The following is a 23,987-nucleotide window of genomic DNA, read 5'->3' on the forward strand; positions in this document are numbered from 1 at the left end:
AAGGCCCTTAAGTTGCCAGTTCCTTTATTTAAAGATAAAAGTCAAACTGCGTTGTATCTCCTGCTAACATTTACTTTCTTTCTGTTTCTTCTTCAATGTTATTTTGCTGTGTGTGGATGCTTTTGGCAACTAAGGCACCTCTGCCGCCCCCTAGAAAAGCAAGAGTAACTAATCACAAGAATGAAATTAATCTCCAGGCAGTAACAGCTGGTCCAGCTAAATACCATCCCACAGATACTGCCTATTACACTAATGAGAAGTCTGTCCAGGAGACAATGTCATCTCAAATATCTAACACAAGTGTGTCCTATGCACAAAAAATCATTAAACCACTAACCTCAAACTCCAGTGCAGGCACAAACTCAGTAGCTGGTATAAGTACTACTCTCCATCAAGGCCAGAGGCAACAGTCTCAAAAACGTAAGGTATCTACCCTGAAATTAACCCGGACACGTGACCCAGCAAGTAGCACTCATTGTAATTCACAGCAACAGCTCGAGGCTGTTGAAGAGCCAGTATTTCCACAAAGGCCTGTCTCACCTGCCTGTAACCCCATGCCTGAGATACACACAGCGTCTCTTTCCATTCAGATAGCTTCCTCCCCTGACAATAAAGCAGAGCCTGAAATCCAAGAACATCCACCTAGTATTTCTCCAGACACTTCAAAGATGTCTTCAAAGGATTTGGGACAAAAGTCTACAGTTCTTCCTTCTTCACAGGCTGCAGAATGCCATGTGGTATATTTAATTTTTCCATCTTTTATTTTAGATCTTCTTGAATCACTTAATAACCATCTGTTTAGTTATACTTACATTATCAAAGTTAGATCTTGTGTTTTCTGGGTAAAACTACCTGTCACATGGATCCAAAGAGAAATGAACAAAACCTGACGTTTTTGGAAGATTATTTTTAAAAGATTAATTATCTAGCTGAGCTGGGTGGCAGACTTTGTTCCTCTGTGAGTACTTTATGGAGGTCAAATGCACTATAGGAAATGAGTGCACTGTAGACAATGCATCTGCTTAAGTGGCTCTTCCTAGAGAGGGTCTCATTAGAGCATTATGCTGCCATAGATGCTGGAAGGATCAAGTCTGGGTAGAAAAGGGTTAGCTTGGTTGTGGGGTGGAGTTCTACAAGTGCAGCTCTGCCAGTTTGCTAGGCCCACAAAAAATAAATTGTGTCAGTGGGTGCTTTCTGCAAGGCTAGGCACTGCCATGTGTCCTGTGCAGTTGCGCTCTTAAAAGAAAATGGGCTGATAAAATCTTTTTGTCAACCACCTCCATATGAAACATCACAGGGCACTGAACTTTTAAGTCCCTCTATTTCCCCTTATGCCTACTGAGATGAAAAATCTTTGTTAGCTGTACTGATCTCATATAGGAGAAATGGGAGTATCAAGCACACAGCATAGGACCAGAGGAGTCTGAGCAGGGTTTATCACCATTCAGAAAATCACTGAGTCAAATAAAATAAGCCTGGGACCAATAAAGCAGCAGTGAATACACACTAGTCAAAAGGAGAGCTCTGAATAAAATTTGTCATTTCTACTTTGCTTTACTTAGTAACATTAACATTTTGCTATTGAAAAAGTTAATTATTCTAGTATATCTACTAATATATCAGCTTATCTATGTTGGAAAGCCTTTAGCTGGAGGTAGAGATTGCTATAGATCTAAGCATATGTGCCTCAAAGCTTTGTCTGAGTGAGGATCCCGTCATGGCATATTTGTGTTCATCTAGTTCTGCTGGAAGCAGTGAGGCTACTCTGAATTAAATATGGCACTATTTTGCAATCTAAAAAGTCCATTGACAGCCCTGTTCTCAACAGTAGTAACACATCTGCTTTCCCAGACTGTTGTTCTTTCAGAGCATCACATTCAACCAGGTCTCTACTCTGGAAGCCTCAATTATCTGCATTAGCAACAAGATAGTTTTAAAGTTGTAATATATCTGTTTTCCCCTTCAAGTCCCAAGTAAAAATTTTGATCAGAACAAAGCTCTGTGAAAATATATGGCAGCAATCTGCAATGCTCCTTTTGAATTGACTCCATTAAAAAGTGGGAGCACAGAAGGATTAATCACATTTGTCTTTTTCAAGACTAGACACAAAACTATCATTTTAAACCCTTCTTTTAGGCTGCATAAATTAGGGGAAATACTTTTTTATAAACAAGAGTAATTTCAAATATTCAAAGTCTAATCAGAAGGACTAAAAATTTATTTTCTATGTACTTTTATGTAGGATTTTACAAGTCAAAACATATTTTGCAGTTTCTTTTTAATTTAGAACCTGGTTTGAGCTGAAAAAAATTAGAAAAGTAGCTGTGGCTTGTTTGGCAGTTCTACACTTATTTTTCTGCCTTCTTGGTTTCGATGTGTGGGAGGAACTATCAGAAATTTGGCAACTGGGTTGCTTTGAATAAAATGATGAAAAATTCAGTTATCACAAAGATCATTAAGGAATGTAGCCAACTTTTCAAGCTGTATTCCTTTATTGGTCTCTTATCTGCAAAATTCAGCTGACATCCTCCATGATGTTCAACTTTGGAATAAATTCTAACAAAGACATATATTTGGCATCACAGTTGAGTCATGGAGCCAGTAGGTTTTGCTGACTGTGTTAAAATACCTATCTAAAACTAGAGTACAAATCAGGATGTGAGGTGTGTAAAATTTTGCATCAGGTGAGGTTCCAAAATGAAGACGCCGTGAGCTAAAGTTAGAAATAAAGACTGAAGCTGTATGTGTAAAAATATTTATTTTCTGACTCAGATCTTGGTTTGAAACCTTGAAACTGTTCTAACTAATGCCAAAAAGTATGATTCCCTTTAGTGCTATATATCATGGTATGTCATATATATATATATCATGATATCAAGTTCACAATTTTTCCTCACATAGAAAACTTTCAGTATACTATGCATGATAGTACTTTCATTTTTAAGATTGTTTTAGATTTGCAAGCTCTGCAGGACTTGGTACATGATTTAAAATACTTTTGTACTTGCAGATCATAGGTTTTATGTATCCTCGAGGGGTGCTCTCAGAGTGTAAATTAGGCCTACCAGCAACGTTCAAAGCTGCCACAGAAACTCTCAAAAAACAAGTACGCTCAGAAAGTTGCGGGTCTCCTTCTGCATCTGGGTTCATGTATGTGGAGAAGAATGAGGCAAGATCGGCTAATCACCACTTCTTAAGAGGTGGCAAATGAGAAATACTGTTCATCTGTGGGTATCTGTGTGTAGTGAACATATACATTTCTGTTATGTTACAAAGTTTGGAAATATACAGCTTATATGGTCCAAGTTAATGTATCTTGTGCTCCTATTTGCACTTCATTTCAGAGCTTATCTGTTGAAACTTTAGGAGCAAGCAGAAGTGTGGTATGACTCACTGAATGACATTTTGTAAACACTCCTACTCAGAGAAAGGTTAAACCCCTCAAAAGTATATATGAAAATGGAAGCATTCAAGTTACTCAATAATAGGGGTTTTTTACATTATTACAGTCTCAAGAGATGCTGCTGCTTTGTACCATACTGTAGATACAGGAGAAATAAGTTAATCTGTTTTAACAGAGAAATTAGTGTTTGTTAGTATGAGATGATGTCCAAGTTTCTTACAAGAAGTTTTAAACTAATGAAGAATTCTGAGCTGCATCTTCAGAAATAATCACCCAGTATTTTTATGTTTATTTTGTTCCTGGGTTCCTAAGTTGCCTGTTGTTCTAAATACCACTCTCTAAAACTGAGGATGCAAAACATTTGTCCTGTTATTTGAATTCCTCAGATGAGTGAACACTTGTTTTAGTCCTGATGTCCTGGAGGACTACTATAGCAGTGTTTCTTTTGCTAGCCTTATAGCTGTAGAAAAGGAAAATAAGCCTGGAATAAAAAAAATTCTGAATCACTTTATTTGGTACGTTACTGTTTATTAGGTGTTGACAATACATGGAGTGATATAGAAGATAGAGAAGACAGGTTTCAATATTGGGGATGATGTGAAGCAAAGAAAATTGAGCACAGAATTTTCATTTTAAGCTCTGCATCACTATTGTGGTTTTAGACAAGGGCTGAACTCCACCTCCATATAGTGAGTTTTGAATAAGAAGGCTAGGTATAAAAATGGGCATAGAAATAGAACTTGCAGTGTCAGTTTGGAGATTTGACATCAGCTTTTAACAATTAAAAATAGAGGTATTTTTACCCATTTGTGCAAATGTATGGGCGTAATTTGATTGTTGACTACTAAACTCTGGTATGTATTAACAAAATGGGTTTATTCACTTTCTCTGAGTCTCCTTATCTGTGTCTTGACTGTTGAAGCAAGGCCAGTACTTTGGTGTCATTTGTAATCTCACACCACTTCCCACAGATCTTGCATTAAAACGATAGATGACTGGTTTTGAAACCCATATTAGGGTCACTTGTCTACTTCATGTGAATTGGGTAGCAACTGTGTTCTTCAGACCTAAATTTTTACTATTTGAAGGAAGGGAAGCATTGCTAAGGACCATCAGAAAGCTGCACTTGAGGCCTTCAATTCACTTCAAGACTGATGGCATTAATCTATTTCTCAAGTGTTGCTTCACAACCCAAGATAGTTACATAGTCTAACTAGTTTTTCATCAATCTCATTAAGTCCTTGTCTGGCATTTAATCTGCCTGACTGCTGCTAGCATTTCTTGTGCTATATCAATAACAAACCTAATCTGAAGCTTGCTGAATGGAACCAGTATTAAAAGTTTTCTGAAATGCATTCAACCTTGTCCTTCTCATATTTTTTCACTGTGATATATATGAGATTTCATTCACAGTGAAAAATATGGATTAGTAGTAGCCAGTTATATCTGTTTACAATTTACCAAGACTGCATATTTTTTAAATGGTGTAAATCAGTTTTCAAAAACAATGCAGTTTTAAATGACAATTTAAGCCACTTTTTTCCCAGTGTAATGGTTATGCCTACGACAGGATGCTTTAACCAGGCAGAGTAGAAGTTTTACTCTACAAAGCTGAGAAGCTTCATGTTGGGAATTAGTACCTAGAATTTCTGCATTCCTTCTACCCATATTGTAAGAATAATAACTTTATATTATTTTTAAGGATTTGGCTTGATGAAATCAGCTATTATTTGCCAAACACAGTGAGTTAAATTCTTTAAACACTCAATTTCACTAGCTCTCTGGATGCACCCTGAATATCTGTTCTCGTGTTGTCCATCCCTTCTTTTCTCAAGCATGCAAGCAATCTTCTCAGTTCAAAGCCAGAAGGTTTACTAGATTTCTCAACTCTTCAAAAATTCCTGTTATTTTAGCAATATGAGATGAATTCACATATTTTGGCTCAGTCATATATAACTTCTCTTCTGGGAATGCTGAGAGGATATCCAGTCTCAAGAACTTCAAAGCTTCTTATTCGCTCTGACTCATAATTGCAGTGTGATCTCCTGGTTCATATATTTTGCTGGAGATCTTGAATTATTACATAGATGATGAAATTCATCATTAATATGATTCTACCTTCCCTTTATGTACCTGTGAAGTGAAATTACTGTCTCTTATATGTGTATGTAAATGCACACATCCTAAACTCCTGATATATTATGCTGTCTAGCCATCTTAATTTCTCATTAAATTAATTTTAATAGTATTCCATTGTTCTTTTGATGTTTCCATTGGCAAGTGAGATCTCTCTAAAAATTCTATGCCCTTTTATAGTCTATACACTCAATTATTCCTATTTTTGATTAAGAATTAATCTGTTCAGATTTCCTCTATGAAAAGATTAAGTTTGAGGGGTTTTGTTCAATTGTAGATTTGAAATATTGCTGTGAATAAGATTTGGATTTTAAGCTGTTTGACTAAGTTTCTTCACTGTTTTAACTGCTGATTTTAACAGCAGCTTTTGGCTATTTTTGTGTACCCTAGAGGTTCACTAATGCCAAAGATTTCTTTGAATCAATTGGAACGAGTGATGGATATCTGTTCACATACTCAAGATTCTTTTCTGAAATGCTTATTCATAGGGATGGCCCCACTGACCTCATCAAGGTTATTTGTGTAAATTCTAGTTGATCTCAACAAGAATTATGCAACTGGACCCCCAGTGACCTCTCATAAGTAGCATAATCTGGGTCTTGTTCCAAGTCTTCCATAAGGGCTTTAGAAGATATTTTCAGATTTTGGATTAAAATACCAAAATGGCATTTTAATCTGATGGTTTGAAACATTTTTTGAATGATTAAAGACATCTGCCTAGTCTAAGCATAGGAAATAACTATATTACTGGCAACAGTGTGATATCTATGACTAAATGTTGCTTTTCAAGTAGTAATTATTACACATGGTATCTTATTGTCCTCTATTTTACATAAATTTAAATTCCCAAACACTCTTTCGCAGCAGCTATTCCAGACTTCCTCAGCCCTATCAAAAGTGAAAAGCTTGTAGTTAATAGGCAGTATAGAAGGATTTGTGCAGCTGTTTAACAAATATTAGATGCCAACATGCTTTTCATGTATCTTTAATTCAAAAAGGAGTTGCAGATGCAAAAAGCCAGTTGCAGGACTAGTTTAAACTCAGTGCCCTGTGGCTCATTTGAAATAACAGAACAGAAAACTCATACATTGTGTGGCAGCTCTCAGAAGCACTCATGAGGCTGTTCCCTTACACTTTTAAGGAACTGTGCTGAATCCAAACAACTAGCGTGTTTTGTTCCAGTATGAAGTCATCCCTGTCCTTTTGCTCCCAGTCTTTGTTGTTTCTCAGATTTATACCAGTTACCCTAACAATCCTTGTGTCCTCTAAAGGCTCCTATGCATACACCTTATAGAGTAGGTTGACAGGGTGCTTCCAGGGTGCTTGGAAATTCTAAAATCATCCAAATATTTTATTAGAGAGGCAGTGGAGAAGATGTATTCAGTCACGAGAGGCAAAAAATTCCACCACTCATTGCTTTCAGATCATAGGAACATTCACTAGTAGCGTTTCTTTTAGCTTGCAGTCCTGCTCGTCTTTATATTATGGTTAATTTCAAAATAATACCTGTCTTAGACAAAAAAAAAACAACAGAGTAACATTTATGGAAATCAGACTTCCAGATACATTTTTCCTTTTGAAAACAAAATGGACGTGACATTCTCTAGCCTCATATTTATGTGAAGTATAAAATAGTGTGAACCTTCTCTATACACAATGGAGATCATTAATATATGCAGTACATTATGATTATTCATCCTCAGCACACTATGGTTTCTGGCATTGCTTCCACTATTATTTTATGCATTCATTTCTTTTATGTTTTCCTAGTCTAATATAGAGCGTGGTTGATTTATTTCCTAATCCATGTGAATGTGAACTTCCTCGGGTGGCTGAAAAACTTACACTTTTGTAATTCTCCTACACCCAGCAAAAACCAAAAAGAAAAGGTTTTTATTCATTTAGTAATCTGTTTCTTTTCTTATTTTTTTTCCTTGAATCTCAGCTTGGAAACCAGAAAGTAACTGCCCCTGTGATGGAGGTAAATGCTTCACAGACACACAGACAAACAGCAACAGAAGCTTCTCCACTGCCTCTTCCTTCTCCTGTGGTACCAGTTAACAGAGCCTCTTTCTCACCAGACAGTGGCACCCATCTAGTACCATATTCTATGCCAACACTTGATGATTTTTTGCCTTCACATTTTTATAAAACCCCAGCCCTTTCACAATTTTCATATAAATGCCCATACCTAGCTTCTGAAAGTATTATCCACAGGAACGAAACAGCCTCTGTAAGCACAGATTCTGCCATGAGTGAGTGCTCCTCCCGCACAGTGAGTGAGTCCTCCACAGCCATTCTAGATGAGCTGCAGACTTGTAGCTATGATACTACTGACTGCTCTGAAACACCTTCCCCAACCTTGAGCCAGATGTCTGCTGTGTCAGATGGCACCACCTTAACCAACACTGCTGCCACTTCTCATGTAATTATGCTTCCTTTTTTCCTCATCCATTTTGTTCAAACAGGTTGTCAAGGGGAACAGAATTCGAACTTGTCTGTTATCCTGTTACACATACAAGTATTTTGTTAGTAGTTTTCCATGTATGCAGTCTGACAGTGTTTTGCAACAGTTGTTTAAAAAAATCATTGGCATATCAGATTTGGTAGTAGGAAATGATATTAAGATGTCACACACTTGTGTGGTCAGCTAAGGTGTATCAAACACATTGCTTAAAGTAAAAGAAGATGAGTTCAATAAATATCTGTTCCAAATGCATTAAAAGCAAGCAAGTACATTTTGAAGAGATTTATTTAAAATACTGTTAGCAATATACAGGCTTGTATATTTGTATATGTTTGTAGCCTTTGGGCTACCACCATTTTTGGTTTATACTGAGATACAGATATCAGTAATGTAATTTGTAAATTCATAGTAAATGTTGGCAACATTTAATGCAGTTTTTTCCCCAGCTGTGACCACTGATTGCATGAAACTTACTTTCTCTCCTCTAACTAACCTTTTACTCTCCTAAGCACAGTTTCTTATAGGACTGAACTTCATAAATAATCTTGTATTACTCAGTTGTTCTCTTCTCTTTGTTAAGTCAAGGAATAAAACCAGTATGCAGTTAGACACTTTATGTACATTCCCTTTTCTGTATCTCAGTACATTCATATATGGGTAGAAAGAAGGTATGGAATTTGGGTCAAATCCAGATCACTTCTGATTTCTTTTGAGATTATCCACATGATTAAAATGAATCAGAACAAAGCCTTCATTTAAATTGAGCAATTTGTTGCTGAATTGCAAAACAGAGAGATATTCTGAATCCAAAGTTCTATTGGGTCACACCAGTGTTCAAACTTTGTACAAATGCTTCAGCATACTGTAATTTTCAAGTCTGAAAAGAACAAACAATGCATATATTTTTAAAGCTTCATATATATTTTATAAAAAGTATTTTAGCCCAACCTTTCACGTAGTCACCTGGAAAGTCAGTGATCTGTTGTCAGTGCTCTGGATGCTGCTAAAAAAGTAGTATTAGCATGTAAAAGCTGTAATTCCTAACTCTTGTAATACAGCTCTGAAACCATTTTATTTTTTTTAGAATCAGTACTATGAATCTGCTTACAACCTAGTAGTTGTAACCAAAGATACCGTTATTAGTACAGACTGGTCAGACACGGTCACTGCATGACCATTTACGAACTATGGGAAGCATGGAACATTTATATTTTCTTCTAGCCTATTTCTAAAATAGCTAACTGTATTTGTTTTCTTTGAGCACCATTTTTTGCAAGCTAAAGCGAACACTTGGTCCTTCTTTCCTTTTTTGTGTAGTCTCCCTGTAGAAGGCTATGTAATAGGCTGACCACCACTTTCTCTTTTAGACATGGCAGGGATGAGCATAACAGTTGTTCACCACTGATGGACAAAGTGAAAGAATGAGTCTCCCACCAAATCCTCAAAAAGCCCTACATCCTAAGAGCCCCACAGAAATTAAACTGCTGGCAAGACCCAACTCTGCAGTATAGAAAGTCTTCATCTCCCACCCTCTGTAGAGGAGGGCCAGATGGCTATAAATGCATTCATGAAATGACAAAATGATGGGGAAGCTGGTGGCACACACATATATGTTGCTAGTGGCTCTGCTCCTGTAATGATCTTCATTCTCAAAGGCGACTGTTGTTGATTTTTTAGATGAAAACCACTGAGAGAATGATAAAAGTAATACAGGATTGGGCCATCCAGCACTGTACGCGCTTTCAAAGACTTTTCTGTCCACACTGGGGATGTGTCTTTACTCTTGAGTTTCTTAATGAGAGCTTAGGCAAAAAAGTTTTAAACCAACTCTTCTAAGAAGCAGCAGCAGTATCAGGAAGGCTGAATCAGCAAAATTGCAAAATATTCCAAGCAAAAGGCAGAGCCAAACATAAATCTGTGGTTAATTTGCAATACCTTTAGTCACAGATCACAGATTCTTTGAAAACCTGAAGTATGAAAACTGCAATTCTTATTTGTACTTGTGCTTAGAACTGGAGTTAAAACGAGAGAATAGCTGGTTTTGGAAACTGTTTTTTCTGATTCTGTTCCAGTTACGGACATTTTCCCTGTGCTTTTCATGGGTTCTTTTTGTTTATGTAGTTTGAAATTATGGAATCTAATGGAAACTTGTACACATTAGATTTTTGCCTCTTCCAAAGTTCTGTAACTCTTTTGCTCTTCAAGAATTGATCCTGAGGATTTTAGCCTAATTCAATGTCTTGAAGTCAGTGGTGTGCTGTGTAGCATTCTTGCACAGAACTGCTCAGGCATCTGTAATGGGACCTCTTTCTCCTTGTTACCTGTCTCAGCAGAGGGAAAGTTAGAAAGCAGATCCAGTCCCAGATGGATGCTTTTCTCTGTTCTAATTCAGAAATCCAGAGAGCTGCTCTTTCTAATGCTCAGCCAGCCTACAGGAATTTTAAACCTGATACCTAGGAGGAATCTTTACAAGAGCTTGATTATCTAGCAGCAGAAGTAGATGACTCTCTACTAGCAGTGAAGGACAGGTTATGTATAGTGGAGAAAATATTAATGGAGGTGCCTAGGGAAAGGAACATTATGAAACATTAGGATTATCTTCCCAGAAAATTGGAAAATAGCTTCATTTTGGTGAAGTAGGTTTTTTTCTGTATTGTCTTATTTTCCCACAAAGTAGATTACCTAGGAAAGTAAAAGGTCTAATTCATGAATAGGCATCTTAAAGGATTTCACTTCCTTTCAAAATCTAGGAATAAGCTCTGTCACCTGGAACTAAAGCATCACATTCTCAGACTGAAATGTCAGTAACTTCCAAATAATTCCAACAGAAGGAAAAGCTTTTGAAACTTTGCAAAACTATCTTTTGTAGCTAACCCTATCAACAGTGCAAGATGCATCAGATAAATTAAATAGCCACCTTCACAGAAACTTTCCTCAGAGAGAAAGTCCTTAGGAACTAAGAAGTCATAGCTGAGCTGAGATCTTCTCTAAAGCCCTTAGAAGCAAACCCAAAAATATTATATATGAATATGCCACATTTATGACTGTTGTCCATCAACTGCTTTTGTGGATCCTGTTTTCGTGATATTGTGTACTACTTAGTGAGCCTTACTATCTAACTGAGTTATTTGGTAAAGTCCTTCACAGGAATATCTCAAATTTTTATTACAGAAATTCGTAGGAGTAATTTTCCGGTCTATAAAGAACTTGCACTAGTTGTGCTCAGAAAAACAAAAGCCATAGTAAATGACTGAGAATGCATAAGGCTCTGCACATAGTTGTGCCCAGCTTTTCCTAGAAACAAGCTTTCTCAAAAAGACAATATATAGGAATAGAAAATGGGTGAACCCCTGCAGCAGGAGAGATGACTGGCCTCATCTTGAAACCTGGTCTGAAAACATGCCTTCATACCTCTTGAAATGCTATCTTTGAGGTTATGTAGCTTTTCTAACAGCTTCAAGGGGGTTTTTTTGAGGGCAGAATCGTGTGAGAAAAGACAACTTAGTTTACATTTCGGTTCTAGACTTCATTAAGAGAAAAAACATGTAAACACAAAAGTTTCAATGGAGACATCACCACAACAGAAACTTTTCAGGTCACTTCTGAAAAAAGGCATCCTTAAAACCCCTGAATGCATCTAGGAGTTCACGTGATGTCTGCATATGACCCAGAAATTTTTTTGCTTTCTTAGCTATGGGAGGCCGAGATGTTAAAAATATCAAATCAGTAATCTCCAAAATACAAATGTATACAAAAGGTCATGAACCATTTTATTTTTATATATTAAAAAAAATACCTTTTGATACATTTTTTCCTTATGCTTTGCTACTTCAGATAGTCTCTTGTTTACATTTTCAGTTCTTTTGTTATATAAAATTGAGCAGAGTTTGGCTGCTGGCTGCTGCATAGTTCTAAATTTATTCAGATTTAAATAAGAGTTCTGCGTTAACAGAGATGTTACAGAGAGCTTTCCTCCCTCTTCTGCTAAAATATTCACTACCCTCTTATTTCATGCAATGCTTTCTCAATATCTCAGTTTTAATTCTTGCAATACTCCTCATAAAAGTGCTACAGACCAGATGTAGGGATTCTGAAACTGGGGGCAGATGGTTTCCCCTTATGAGGTACCTCTTGTGACTAAAGCCTAAATGGCTTTTGGTGCTTGCTGCTTTATTGCCAGTTTGCTTAGCTTTCCCATTTTATGTATTTGATTTTTTCTGTTGTTTTGTGGTTGTGGGTTGTTTCATTTTTTTATTGTTGTTGTTTATTTTTATTGTGGTACCAACGCGCTTGCAAAAAAACGTGGGTAGAGCCCTTCCCAAATCTTCGTTCGCGAAGCCTAGCCATGATGATGAGATTACATATCAGCATCCCATAATCACTCCAGCTGACTTCCATTGTTTAAAGTAACTTTCTCTCACTCTTTTTAGCTAGTCCTAATGGGCCTTTTCCCTTCGGTCTGCACTGAAGTTCCCATTAATATCAATAGTGCTTGAGCATGTGCATTAAGGGAATATGTCTCTTGAGTGAGGATCTCTGGCAGACAACCTTTGTTCACAAGAGAGGAACTTTTACTGCCATCTTGATTTTATATTGCTCTCAGACCTCTGCAAACCTTGTTTGTGCCATCTTCATTGCCCTGACTGTGATCTTTCTGTCACCTTCCTATGACAGTCTGTGTCACAGACAGCACATAGAAGGAGAGAAGAGGGATGGTACAAGGTATATAAGGAACACATTCTGCTCTCTTTGTGATAAGTTTTGTGTTTCAGTGAATGCAGATGCCATTATGGCTATGTACCTGACAACTGGTAATTGTTGTGTGGATGACAGTCTTGCATCACTCTCTCTTTGGGATGGCAGTCGGAGGGCTTTGTGTGTAGTTTAATGGGTTATTATTTTGTCTCTCTCAGGCTCAGATCACAGTGAATGGGAATTCTGGCACTGCTGCCAGCCCAGTGAGTCACTTTCAAAGGCCTTTTTCCCCTTCTTCAGCTTACCCTCCACCAGCTTCGCTCAATTCCAACATTGTTATCATGCAGCATGACAGGATGATGGGTAAGCCTCACACAGAATATTTGCTTTATACATTACACAGCATATTCCAATTCATGTGGCAAAGACTACAAACAATTGTGGAGTGCTTCACGTCCATAATGAAGGTATTGTCTATTCATCTACCTTGGGAAATAAATGCAAAAAATAATAGCATTTATTGTTAGATACAGTAGTGATCCTGAACTGGAGTTGTTATTAGGTGTGTGAGTGTAACCTCTTGCCAACTTTCTGCTAGCTTTACTGAGGAATCTATCAAAATAACTCAACCTGTACAGCCCCTTCAGATTTTGCCTTAAGAAACCAAGGGCCAGCTTTGTACATTGGTCCTCCCCTCAACTTCCATAATCTCCAGCAGAAATACTGCCAACAAAGGAGGGACTCTGGGCTTTTGAATACCTAAAGCCATGTAAATCTAAAATTTGTTTGTGTATTTTTTTAGGCCATTGTTATTTTAAAAAAAGACTAAACAAAAAAACCCAAACCAAACATTATCAACCTTAGAAAGGCTTAAAGGCTCTTTGCCAGTATAATCGAGTTTTGCCAGAAGAGTCATTTGCTTGCTGCTTTTTGTACCAGTGTTTTGCATATTCAGATTATACATGCAAAATAATTTGAATGTGATCCTAGAGTTTAGTTTTTTGTTGTGCTTGCAGGAAAATTAGGTGACAGTTCTCGCTCTGAGACTTACAGCTTAGACAAATGCTGCTATCATCGTCATGATAAGTACAAAAACTGTATACGTGGGTTTCTCCACATCCCAGAATTCTAGATTTTTTGACTGCTCCCAGTTTGACGATATAAGGCCTTATCAGTATGGTTGGATATACATGAAATGTGTATTTTCCCATGACTTTTACTCTTGCATGATGCTGAAGTTCAGTGTTGCACAGTAACAGCCTGATTTAATTCTCCTTACTCATGTAAAAATCCCCTTGATGGCCTCAGTTTGAGACCTATGAAGAATGAAGGATCAAATCCAAAATGTTTTCTAAATTTAACATCATGCTTTTTGGGAAAAAGTTCTGAATATCTAGACGTTTGCCACATGGAGTTGCCCCTCGCCATATATGTGTAGCACTGGATTATTTACAGGATTTCAGACTTGAGTAAGTAGCTGAAACAGCCATGCCAAATCCAGCTCTGCAGTGGGAGTGAGCAGAAATACTCAATTTAAAATTAGAGCTTTCAGTCACCAGACCTCCTTTTGTTGATTCATATTACAATTCATTTATTTTTCTTTAGAATAATCAGTGGATGTTAATGTCACATAAAAGGCAATTGTAGTTGTTACCACTGGTGTTAGAATGTATATTTTTACTCCATGCATTCATTTATCCTGCAGTGGAAATGTCTCATTGTACCTGCTCTTGCAGAGTAGAGGCTTTGTCACAGCAGCCCACTAATTTACTGAAACCCGCTGCCTGAAGAGTAGGGCTCTTCTTCCTGTATACAGGAAAGAAGTGCATAATCTGTAGCAGTACAAATTTTCATGTCACATCCCAGCAGTGAGGTGTTTTTTGTCAAATAAATTACTCTGAATTTTAGAAGGAAATGGTAATAGTGAGATATTAATTCCATTAGTTATAAGGGTAGATTTGAAGGAGAAGGGTAGAAATATTGCAAGTCACTACAAACCAGTAGCAGCCTGCACAGTTCACCTGAATCACTGTAGGTGGATCATCAGATTGCTCTACAGGTGCCAAGTTACTCAAGTCCATTTTTATGGATTACGTGTAGAGGCACATAAACATATCAACATAAATTTGTTTCTTAAAAATATTCATGCATCAAAACTTAATGTTTCTAAGCACATATCACATAACTTTTTGTGCAGGACTGTTTGATATGCTTGCAGGGCAGCTATTTTCTATAGTTTGCTAAACTTGGGGGAGTGGAAGTTTTGAAATTAAGTCACTATTTCCAAGGAATGAGTAGGAAAGGTGCAAGAGTTTGATTTATAAGAGAAAGGCTGCTGCACCTTTCTCAATAGATTTTGCTGCATTTGTGGGGGGGTTCTCTTTTTTGTGAGGAAAATGTTGTGAAAAAGTACTTCTAATCTAATATTCTGAGTTGAATAGCCTGTCTGGTCATTATATAAATTTATAATTTTATTAATGGAATACTAAGTAGGGCAAAGCCCTAGTTAAGATGATATTTCTTTTAAAAATGTTGTATATGTATGTGATAAAGGTTGTCAGCCTTTGTACAGCATACTGAAATGGGGAAGTGTGTTTTAACTGCCAAATATGATTATTGTGTCATCACATGATATTCTGTCATGTTATCTTTACAGAGTCCACAGAGACGTACTCACAGCATGTTCAGAATGTTGGCAGCAGCACCACCACCAGTACAATACCAATCTGTAGAACCTCAGAAGAAGAAAAAAAAATTACAGTAATTAAAGCTCCACATTATGCAGGGATTGGCCCGGTAGATGAATCTGGAATCCCTACAGCAATTAGAACGGTAGGAAATTCTGGGAAATCTGTGTATGAACTCATACAATGAACTGATTGTTGGTAATGGGTTTTTCACATTCCTCCACTCTTATATAATGTGGAATACAGTGTGCGTAATCAGCGAGCTCATGAATATAATATTGTGTGTTGACAGAAAAGGAGATTGCTGATGGGAGCATAATTAGACAACCTCATGTTTCTAGTTTTAATTAGAAGTAACCAAAATTTTGTGTCTTTCTTCTGTTTTAGTTCTTGCCTTTTGGAGATACATAATGATTGCATTTGTTTTGTTATTTCTAAAATAAAGTTTATACATACCATACATATGTATGTGTGTGTGTATGCAAGTATTCATATATACATATGTGTGTGTGTATGTAAAAATATTATGGTTCTGCATTTCTTGGGCAGTGGTTCTTGTGTCATCAGGGTAGCACAGAAATGAATAGTTTTGTTCTGAAAGTAATCTGAGTAGCATTTTCGTGGAAGTGCCATAAATAATCATTGTGCCCTTGAGTGACACATGAACGAATAGCGTGGAAGCCCTTTCATTGTAACTAGCCCAATTTGATCATCTGCCGCTAGTCACTGCTTGAGTGGTCCCAGGATGTCAAACTGAAGAGTTTTGTTTTCACTATGCTGAAGCATTCTTTCCACTCTGCTGTCAGGGCAGCCTCTTCTGGCTGCTCCAGAGAGCACAGTGGCAGCTGCACTAGGTCTGTGAAGGAAGTGCTTACTGGCCTTCCCAGCCAGAGAAGAACTGCTGTACGGAGAAAGAGTAAGAAGAGTGGGAGCCAGGATGAAAGCAGCAGAGCCCTTGCAGGTGAAGTCTTTGTGAGGTGCAAGGATGTAGCAGCTCTTGGATGTGTCCTCTCTGCCAATACTGACATATGGGGCTGTGTTGTATCATCAAGAACTGCTTCACTGGATTGAAAAATTAGGGGGAAAATCAGGAATAGATGGAGAAAAGCAGTAGGAAAAAATCAGAATAAGTGGTAAGATCGGGACAATTCTTTTAAGAATGTGGGGGAAATTCTGGCATTTTTTGCTTTATTTTTGACATAAAAAGGTAATATGATCAGAATCTTTTAAAAATGAAGACATTTCTTTGCAACAATGCTGTAGCTTCCTGCCCCCTTTTTAAGTAAATAGTCCCTGTGATTTATAATGGATATAGTAATTGGTTTTGTAGTTTTTAAATAGTAGATTTTTCTAATAGAGTGCATATCGATTATATGAGATTATAACAGAAATCCCTCTTAAGTGTGCCTAACTGAGTTGGCAATCTACTAACCTATATTTAACTTTCAGGTTGTATGGTCTGAGTCTCTCAGATTTTCTCCTGAAAATATAATGCAATTTGAATTACGACATTTTTCCACTGCATTTGCTGGTTTTTGTTGTTTCAATTTTGAAATATCTTAAAGCCTGTAATCTCAGTGTTATAGAAATAATTCTCACAGTGAGATATAAGTTAAAAGATTATGCTAGCATGTGTATTTGTGTGTGTGTCTGTGTGTCTGATATGCCATTTTGTGTCCTTATTATACTTCATTAAGACTTAGCTGGTAGTAAAATTATTTTCAAGATACTGATTTGAGATTACTTTTTAAATGTGCACAAGTGTATTTGAGCCCTGTGTACCCCAATCATGCAAAAACAAAGTTGGTATAGCTGTCAGCAAAAGACTCAAATATGCTGCACCTTGCAAAATGCTAAAACTGCGTTTTCCATGAATAGGAGAAGGCAGGATAAATCACCTTCTCTTTCTCCAAGGTCAGTGAGTAATCCTAATAGGAATCTTCTCCCAGAAAGTTTAGCCTCACTCCATCTGGAGAGAGAAATAAGTTTTCAAGTTAGTTGAATTTAACATTTCATGCGGTTTAAAAGCTTCTTCTTCGATCCTTGCAAAAATGGCAGCAGTGTATCAAAAAAGGCAGTAAATGCAGATTCATGGTGATAGGTAACACACACAGTGCAGTGTGTTCCAAAATGCTATGCTGCTCGAAGTTAAGCATGTAAATAAGAACTCAAGAGAATCTGTATTCCAGACCTTGATGGCTTTTCAGAAGCAGAGAAGTTTTTCAAGCTGTGGTTATCTCCTACAAGTCTGTTTCTACTCTCAGAACATAGTTTGTGACAGCTGTTTAGCCAAGGAAAGCAGAGTGATTCCTCTCTCCTCTCCTCTCCTCTCCTCTCCTCTCCTCTCCTCCCTTCTTCTCTTTTTCTTCTGTTCTTCCCTTCTTCTCTTTTTCTTCTCTTCTTCTCTTTCTCTTTTCTCTCTCTTCTTTTGTCCTATTCCGCCAAACTCACTCTGTCCAAAGCTGCTGACTCCTGTAAAGCTTTCCATTCTCTCAGAATGCTCATCCCGTGTTAGCATGTTCCTTCTATACCACTTCAGCTCCTGCCAGGTCTGGGAAGTGCAAATCTGAAAATTCAGATCGTTGTTAAGTTCTGCCGCTATGCCAAGCCCTCCCCCAGAGAGAAGGTAAAATTAAAAATGAAGTCTTCGGAAAAGAGAGAGTAAGATGCTGTTCACTCAGAAAAGCATTCAGTCAAATGACACCATGTTATGATCCAATTAGTGAGAGATACCTCTGCATGAATTAAGGTGCAAACAAGACCATATGCTGAAATCAATATTACGGATTATATGTAACAGTAAATGTAAGGTAGAGAGATAGAAAGAAATAGAAAAGAGTGGGAGGGGGGAGGGAATAAGAGAGAGAGACAGGGAGATATCAAGCACAGGGGAGTCACCACCCATGGATCCAGCGGCATCCCGTTGATCCTTCTTCACCCTGGGCTTCTTGGTGGTGGAGGTCCCAGAGTTGTTCCTCTGGGGGTACCACCTTTATACAGTCCAAGTTCCGGGTATCCACAGGGTGGTCGCACATGCTATTCCCATAACTTGAGGTGATATGTGTATGAGCTGTTGCTTCCTTTCCCATGGTTTGCCAGAGTGGGAATTTTTCTCCTGATGGGTTAACCAGGATGTGCTAACCAGATCTCACCTCTGCCAGGCCTGGAATTAGCACTTCCTTTCTGTCTTTATCTCAAGCCCACTGTGGTGGCTTATCTTATGGCAAGTTCCTTCTGTGGCCTTGACAGTGTTTGAGACAGGCAACTGTCTCAAGACCTTACACACCGGCAGAGTTTACTACCAACAAGGTCCTAGGTTAAGGGAAAAACAGATTCAAGGAAAGCAATAAGACTATGCTGTTTTAGTTTATCCAAAATGATTGCTTTGTGGGTCCCTTCCAGCTCAATATATTCTGTCATGCTGTGATTCTGTGAACTGTCAAAATTAATCTGTAGACTGAAAAGGCCTCTATTTACTAAGAATGAAAAAAAAAAGGAATAAAGTCCTACCAGGTTTCTTTTTCATACTTAGTGATGTAGTGAATATAAATTGAGAAAAGGTACTTCAAAATCAATGTATTTCTTAAGTAATCCTATCTGCCTTATAATTTAAAGACAAATTATTGGCTGAGGCTTGAATCCCCAAGGAGAGGGATGGGGGGGAGATGATGAGAGAAAGAAATATTCAAATATCCAGAAAGATGTTGGGAGACCTTCTTCTCTGGTCATGGGGGAGTTTCTCCACACCTGATTGCTATGTGGGAGCCTCTTGTCTATTTGTGGAGGACATGACAAGGATCCAACAAAGAGATATCAATGCACCTTTGTGACTTGACAAACAGTAGGGGCATAGTAGTAGTATTTATGCAGTGTTTGCTATCTATTCACCTACCACTGATTGAAAGACTCTTCTTGGCCCAATACAATCAGGCAGTTGCAATATCATGGGACTGTTTGTTGCAGGTTTCTGTTGCTGTGGGAAATGAGGAGTAGCATGGAGGTTATGCCCATCAGTGTGAATTCCTTCAGACCTCCTGGACTTCCTTGTAAACTTTTGAGTATATGTGATCCTGGAGCACCAAACAGCATACTTGTTTCAAATCCAGCTAAATTACTCTTACCAGAGTTCCACTAGTATAGATGTTTAATACCTTTAGGGAAACAATGTTAAAATGGTCCAAATCCACTTCTCAATATCTTACTCTTGGCAGAACTCAGCAATATTGGTGAGGAAGGGACCTATCTTGAGACAAAGCTGTATCTCCTTCATCTCTATCTTGCAAGCAGGTCTAGATAAAAAGCATAACCCCCTGCTTAAATTTTTTCTTACCCAGCAGATTTCCAAGTTCTTCAACTGACTGTCAGCTCTTGTTTTAAACACTTTTTAAATGTTATTTAATAGCAATTTTATGAGAACTCACATTGAGTCCTCAAAATATGGGAACATTTTTGCCTAGTCCCTTAATAGTAAGAGCTCACCATTGTTAACAAAACAGATGCATTATGTATAATAACTGTAACAAGTATTTAGGGTGAAAGTGTGATTTAGTAAAGACAACATGGAGCCAGGTGATCACTCTCAGATCTGTCCAGTATTCTGTAGGAAAGAATTTGTAGATTTTCACTTTTCAAGGTAAAGAGGAGTGGGCAAAGCGATTGCAGATTTAGTGTTAGCTACTGCAAGATAATGCACTTCAAGAGGGGTCTTTTGAATTATCCCTATGCACCATGAGGTTTGAAGATAATTTTGTATTTTTTGGTTGGTTGGTTTTGGGGGGCTTGAGGGTTTTTTGTTGCCCGGAGAAGTTGTGGATGCCTCGTCCCTGAAGGTGTTCAAGGCCAGGCTGGATGGAGCTCTGACCAACCTGGTCTAGTGAAAGGTATCCCTGCCCATGGCAGGGGGGTTGGAATTAGATGACCTTTAAGGTCCTGTCCAACCCAAAGCATTCTGTGATTCTCTGCTTTTCTGACTACTGAGGGACAAGTAAAATTTAAGGAGAAAAATACTGAAAACATATTTGCATTTGAGTTAATTCTTTGCTGAAATATTATCATCCTACCTCAAAGAAAATGACTGCAAAAGAGAAAATGCAGAAGGGTGAGAGATGAAAAGAAGCACAAGCAGGTGTTGATATGAGCAGAACTTTGGTATTACTTAGTTTGCAAAAGTAAGGGTAAGTATCATTTAATGAGTGATTATTGAAACAGAAAAATAAGTTAAAAATAAGTTGTCTGGAAAGGGCATTTAAAACTGATAAAAGGACTACTCTTCATTGACAATCCAAACATTAACTCTTAAATATACTGTGATCTTAATTCTTTTTTTCAGTAGCATTCCAGAGTTTTTCTGCATTATTTAACAATTAGATTTTGAAGATGATTTAAGCTGAAAATTGCCAGGAGTTCAAAAGAAGCCCTTCTTACATGCTTGTAATCATAATTGCTGAGGTGTTTTTTTTTTTCCTATAAAGAATCTAGCATTCATCCTTGTCACATATAGGGCACTAAGACTGTTGATGTTGATGTTAATTCCTATGTTCCTAACCATTGTACCCTCCCATGGTCAGAGTCCAAGACTGACTTGGTCTTCAATGTCTTCCAGAATTTGTTACAGGAATTCCTAGATGAAAAGCATAAATACACCATTTGAAATACATGGTATGAAAATGATTATAATAAATAGTGAGCAAAGTAAAATAGACTTTCTGTCTAGAAAGTTAAATGTCTGCTCATATCTGTACACACAGGTATTTTGATTTTGTTGTTAATTGTTAAAACTGTATTTTCTTTAGACAGTTGACAGGCCAAAGGATTGGTACAAGACAATGTTCAAGCAAATCCATATGGTTCATAAACCTGGTGAGTATGTTTTTGTTTTGTCTAGATGGTTCTTCATTCATATTAAAACATGCATTTTTCTGCATTTTGATTGTCTGCTATGTGAAAATACAAGAGTTCACGAAGTGTCAGATAATTAATCAAATCTAATTCATAAATTCAGTGATAGTTTTTACTGTGGAGAGAGCTGTTTTCCTCTGGTGTAGGCTGACAATTTCTAATGGATTTATTTTATTCCTAGAACTAAATAAAAATTAAAGTTATTAGGATAGGTATGCAACCAGCATGATTACCATCTCACTGGGGAGCTCAGTGAAGTGATCCTCATGTCCAGTTTTAGGGATGAGAAGTTGGCCATTGTAAATCTCCAGTAGCTCCAGTGCTAGAACAGCACAGGCTGGTTTGGGGATAAATTTTGGGGTTGAATTTAATTGTTTTCCTAGAATATCTTACTTGGTTTTGCTGAAATGGAACTTTGGTGACATTGGTATCTTTAAAGTTAATGTCCTTTATCATATTTGTCACCAAGGATGTCAAGAAACTGTATAAATGCCAACTATGCTTATTACACCTCCGGAAGGAAGGAGACTTAGTTTGTCTGAGGTAGAATTAACATTCAGTATGGTTACACAGACTGTTAGTGGGAGAATAAGAAATGTAGGCAGGAAAATGTTGGCTTACAAGACCTGTTTTGAACGCTAGTCACATCGTAGATATTTGGGCTTGCTTTTTGTGATAGGAACGACAATTAACAGTCTCTAGCAGAGGAAAGCTGACAAAAGAAAGAAATTGAGCTTGGGGAAGGGAAAAGAACAAATAAAAATCTATAATTTGCAATTTGGTTTTAACTTAGTAATTATGCAATGTGGGTAACATGAGCGGAAGATGCCATTCTAGCAATAAGATGGTAAAAACAGCCTATGGTAAGTATAATGGGGAGAGAGAGAGTCTTCCAAAAACACCTATGAGATGAGGAACAGAAATACAGTGCTTCAGTGCCTCTGATCTTCTGTCTGTTTTTGCAAAAACAAAGCTACATTTCTGGGATAAACTGGCATGTATGGCACTACTGTAACGTATGTATTTCTTTTTGTAGATGACGACGCAGACTTTTATAATACTGCATATGCATACGGTACTGGTAGGAATTATTCCCTGTTCAAAATTAGTGTTTTGTTAATGTCACCAAGTAATGGGGTAGATAAGTCTTCATGCTTGCTTTTATAATGCTTATAGAAACACATTTTATTGTCTTGTTTGATCTCAGTTGTTCATGCCTTTTTCCCGCAAACGAAACAAGTTTAATTTTAGTTTAATTCTTACCACAGAAATGAATTGCAGCTGTGGGCCTCTCACTGCAGATGGAAAACACTGTAATACTGTAGTTTCTTGATTACATTGCATTTATTTTTCACTGGTGATTGTGAGTAACACAGCCTTTCCTTATGAAAATGGAAAGGGAACTACTGTGTGAAAATGCAAATACTGATTACTGACATGAAAGGATAAAAAGGACATAATGGAAACACCTTAAAAATATGCAGTAAGAGTGCCTAATAAAACTGATTCTGTTTTATGGTCTTGACCATTTTTACTGGCATTGATGTTATTTAGCTTCAAGAAAAGACATTCATCTAAGATATAAAATCATTGTGTTTCAGAGGATTATAACCATATGATAAAGTTATTTACAAAAAAACCCCAAAACTTAAAGCATGAATAGACTATGTGCAAAAAATCCATAGTGCCTTCTGCAAAAATGCCATTCAGAATTTTTTCCAGTTCAGTTTTTGACATGCTCTCTGTAGTGCCTTTTTCCGTGCTGTTGAGAGCACTTATTGTGAGTCAGTGGTTTGACATCTCTTTGTACTCTTGTGTCCCTCTTCAAGATATGCTATTGCCTCATTGTCCCAGAGTAACTAATTATTAAAACAATGAAAAAAAGGTGTGTTTCCTGCCTCTTCTCTTCCTGACAGGATGAGCCTGGGGATTAATTACAGGCTGTCATTAACAGTTGTGGATGGATGGATGGATATATACACCCATTAACTTCTCTTCCAGTCAAATTAATAATGAATTCATTTTAACTATACTGCACTTCATCTGTGTGTTTGTAGTTTTATATAGAAATAGGTACAGAGTTTTCTAATGGGCTACATAGTACACAAGAATGTACTTTTGAAGGTGCATTTACACATTTTTGTAACCTTGCAGCTTTGTTGAGTTACTGTGGGTTCTTGTAACACATTCTGTGTTGCGTTTTTTTAGAACACATTCTCATGCTATGACTATTCTGGGTTTGTTTTATATTAGGTAGCTACAGTCCATCCTTTTCTGCTCAGGCACACCCAGCTGCAAAGACACAGACGTACAGACCCTTATCTAAAAGCGCTTCTGACAGTAGCTCCGATGCCTTTAAGGTCTCGTCCCCTTTACCACCCCCACATGTGCCACCTCCAGTACCACCACATCGTCTGAGGCAAAGGTCTACACCAGAAAAGTAAGTTAGCGTATTTTCAAAATGTGTTCTTGGTATGTATGGTATTCCAATTACAGAATGTAACAAAGGATAAAATAGCAGCTATAGAATAATATGACTTCAAGGGCTTTATTCAAGGGACAGTCGGGTGATGAGGGGTAATCTTCACCCATAGTCTGGGCATCATGCATGGTGCTGTCATTTCTTCAGTGTGCTGAAGAAGTGCTTATTTTTACAAGTGGTATGACCATGAGCATTTAACACTTTTATTATTATTAGTGG

At 37.4% G+C, this 23,987-nt stretch overlaps 1 protein-coding gene across 19 annotated transcripts in view; it reads left to right on the top strand.

Moving 5' to 3' along the window:
• SORBS2 (sorbin and SH3 domain containing 2) overlaps positions 1 to 23,987 on the top strand; it is a 156,179-nt gene that overhangs the window by 85,232 nt on the left and 46,960 nt on the right. For 11 of the 19 annotated variants that reach the window (XM_027676573.1, XM_027676588.1, XM_027676575.1 and 8 more), the window contains 7 exons: positions 135 to 737; positions 7,485 to 7,520; positions 12,920 to 13,064; positions 15,358 to 15,533; positions 21,181 to 21,247; positions 22,323 to 22,367; positions 23,540 to 23,726. In XM_027676573.1, coding sequence (XP_027532374.1) covers positions 135 to 737; positions 7,485 to 7,520; positions 12,920 to 13,064; positions 15,358 to 15,533; positions 21,181 to 21,247; positions 22,323 to 22,367; positions 23,540 to 23,726 — 1,259 coding nt within the window. The remainder of the gene's footprint in view (positions 1 to 134; positions 738 to 7,484; positions 7,521 to 12,919; positions 13,065 to 15,357; positions 15,534 to 21,180; positions 21,248 to 22,322; positions 22,368 to 23,539; positions 23,727 to 23,987) is intronic. The other 8 variants (XM_027676590.1, XM_027676582.1, XM_027676583.1 and 5 more) reach the window with 2 other exon arrangements.

Source organism: Neopelma chrysocephalum, unplaced genomic scaffold (genome assembly GCF_003984885.1).
Source record: "Neopelma chrysocephalum unplaced genomic scaffold, ASM398488v2 Primary Assembly neopelma1_42, whole genome shotgun sequence".
Classification (NCBI taxonomy): domain Eukaryota; kingdom Metazoa; phylum Chordata; class Aves; order Passeriformes; family Pipridae; genus Neopelma; species Neopelma chrysocephalum.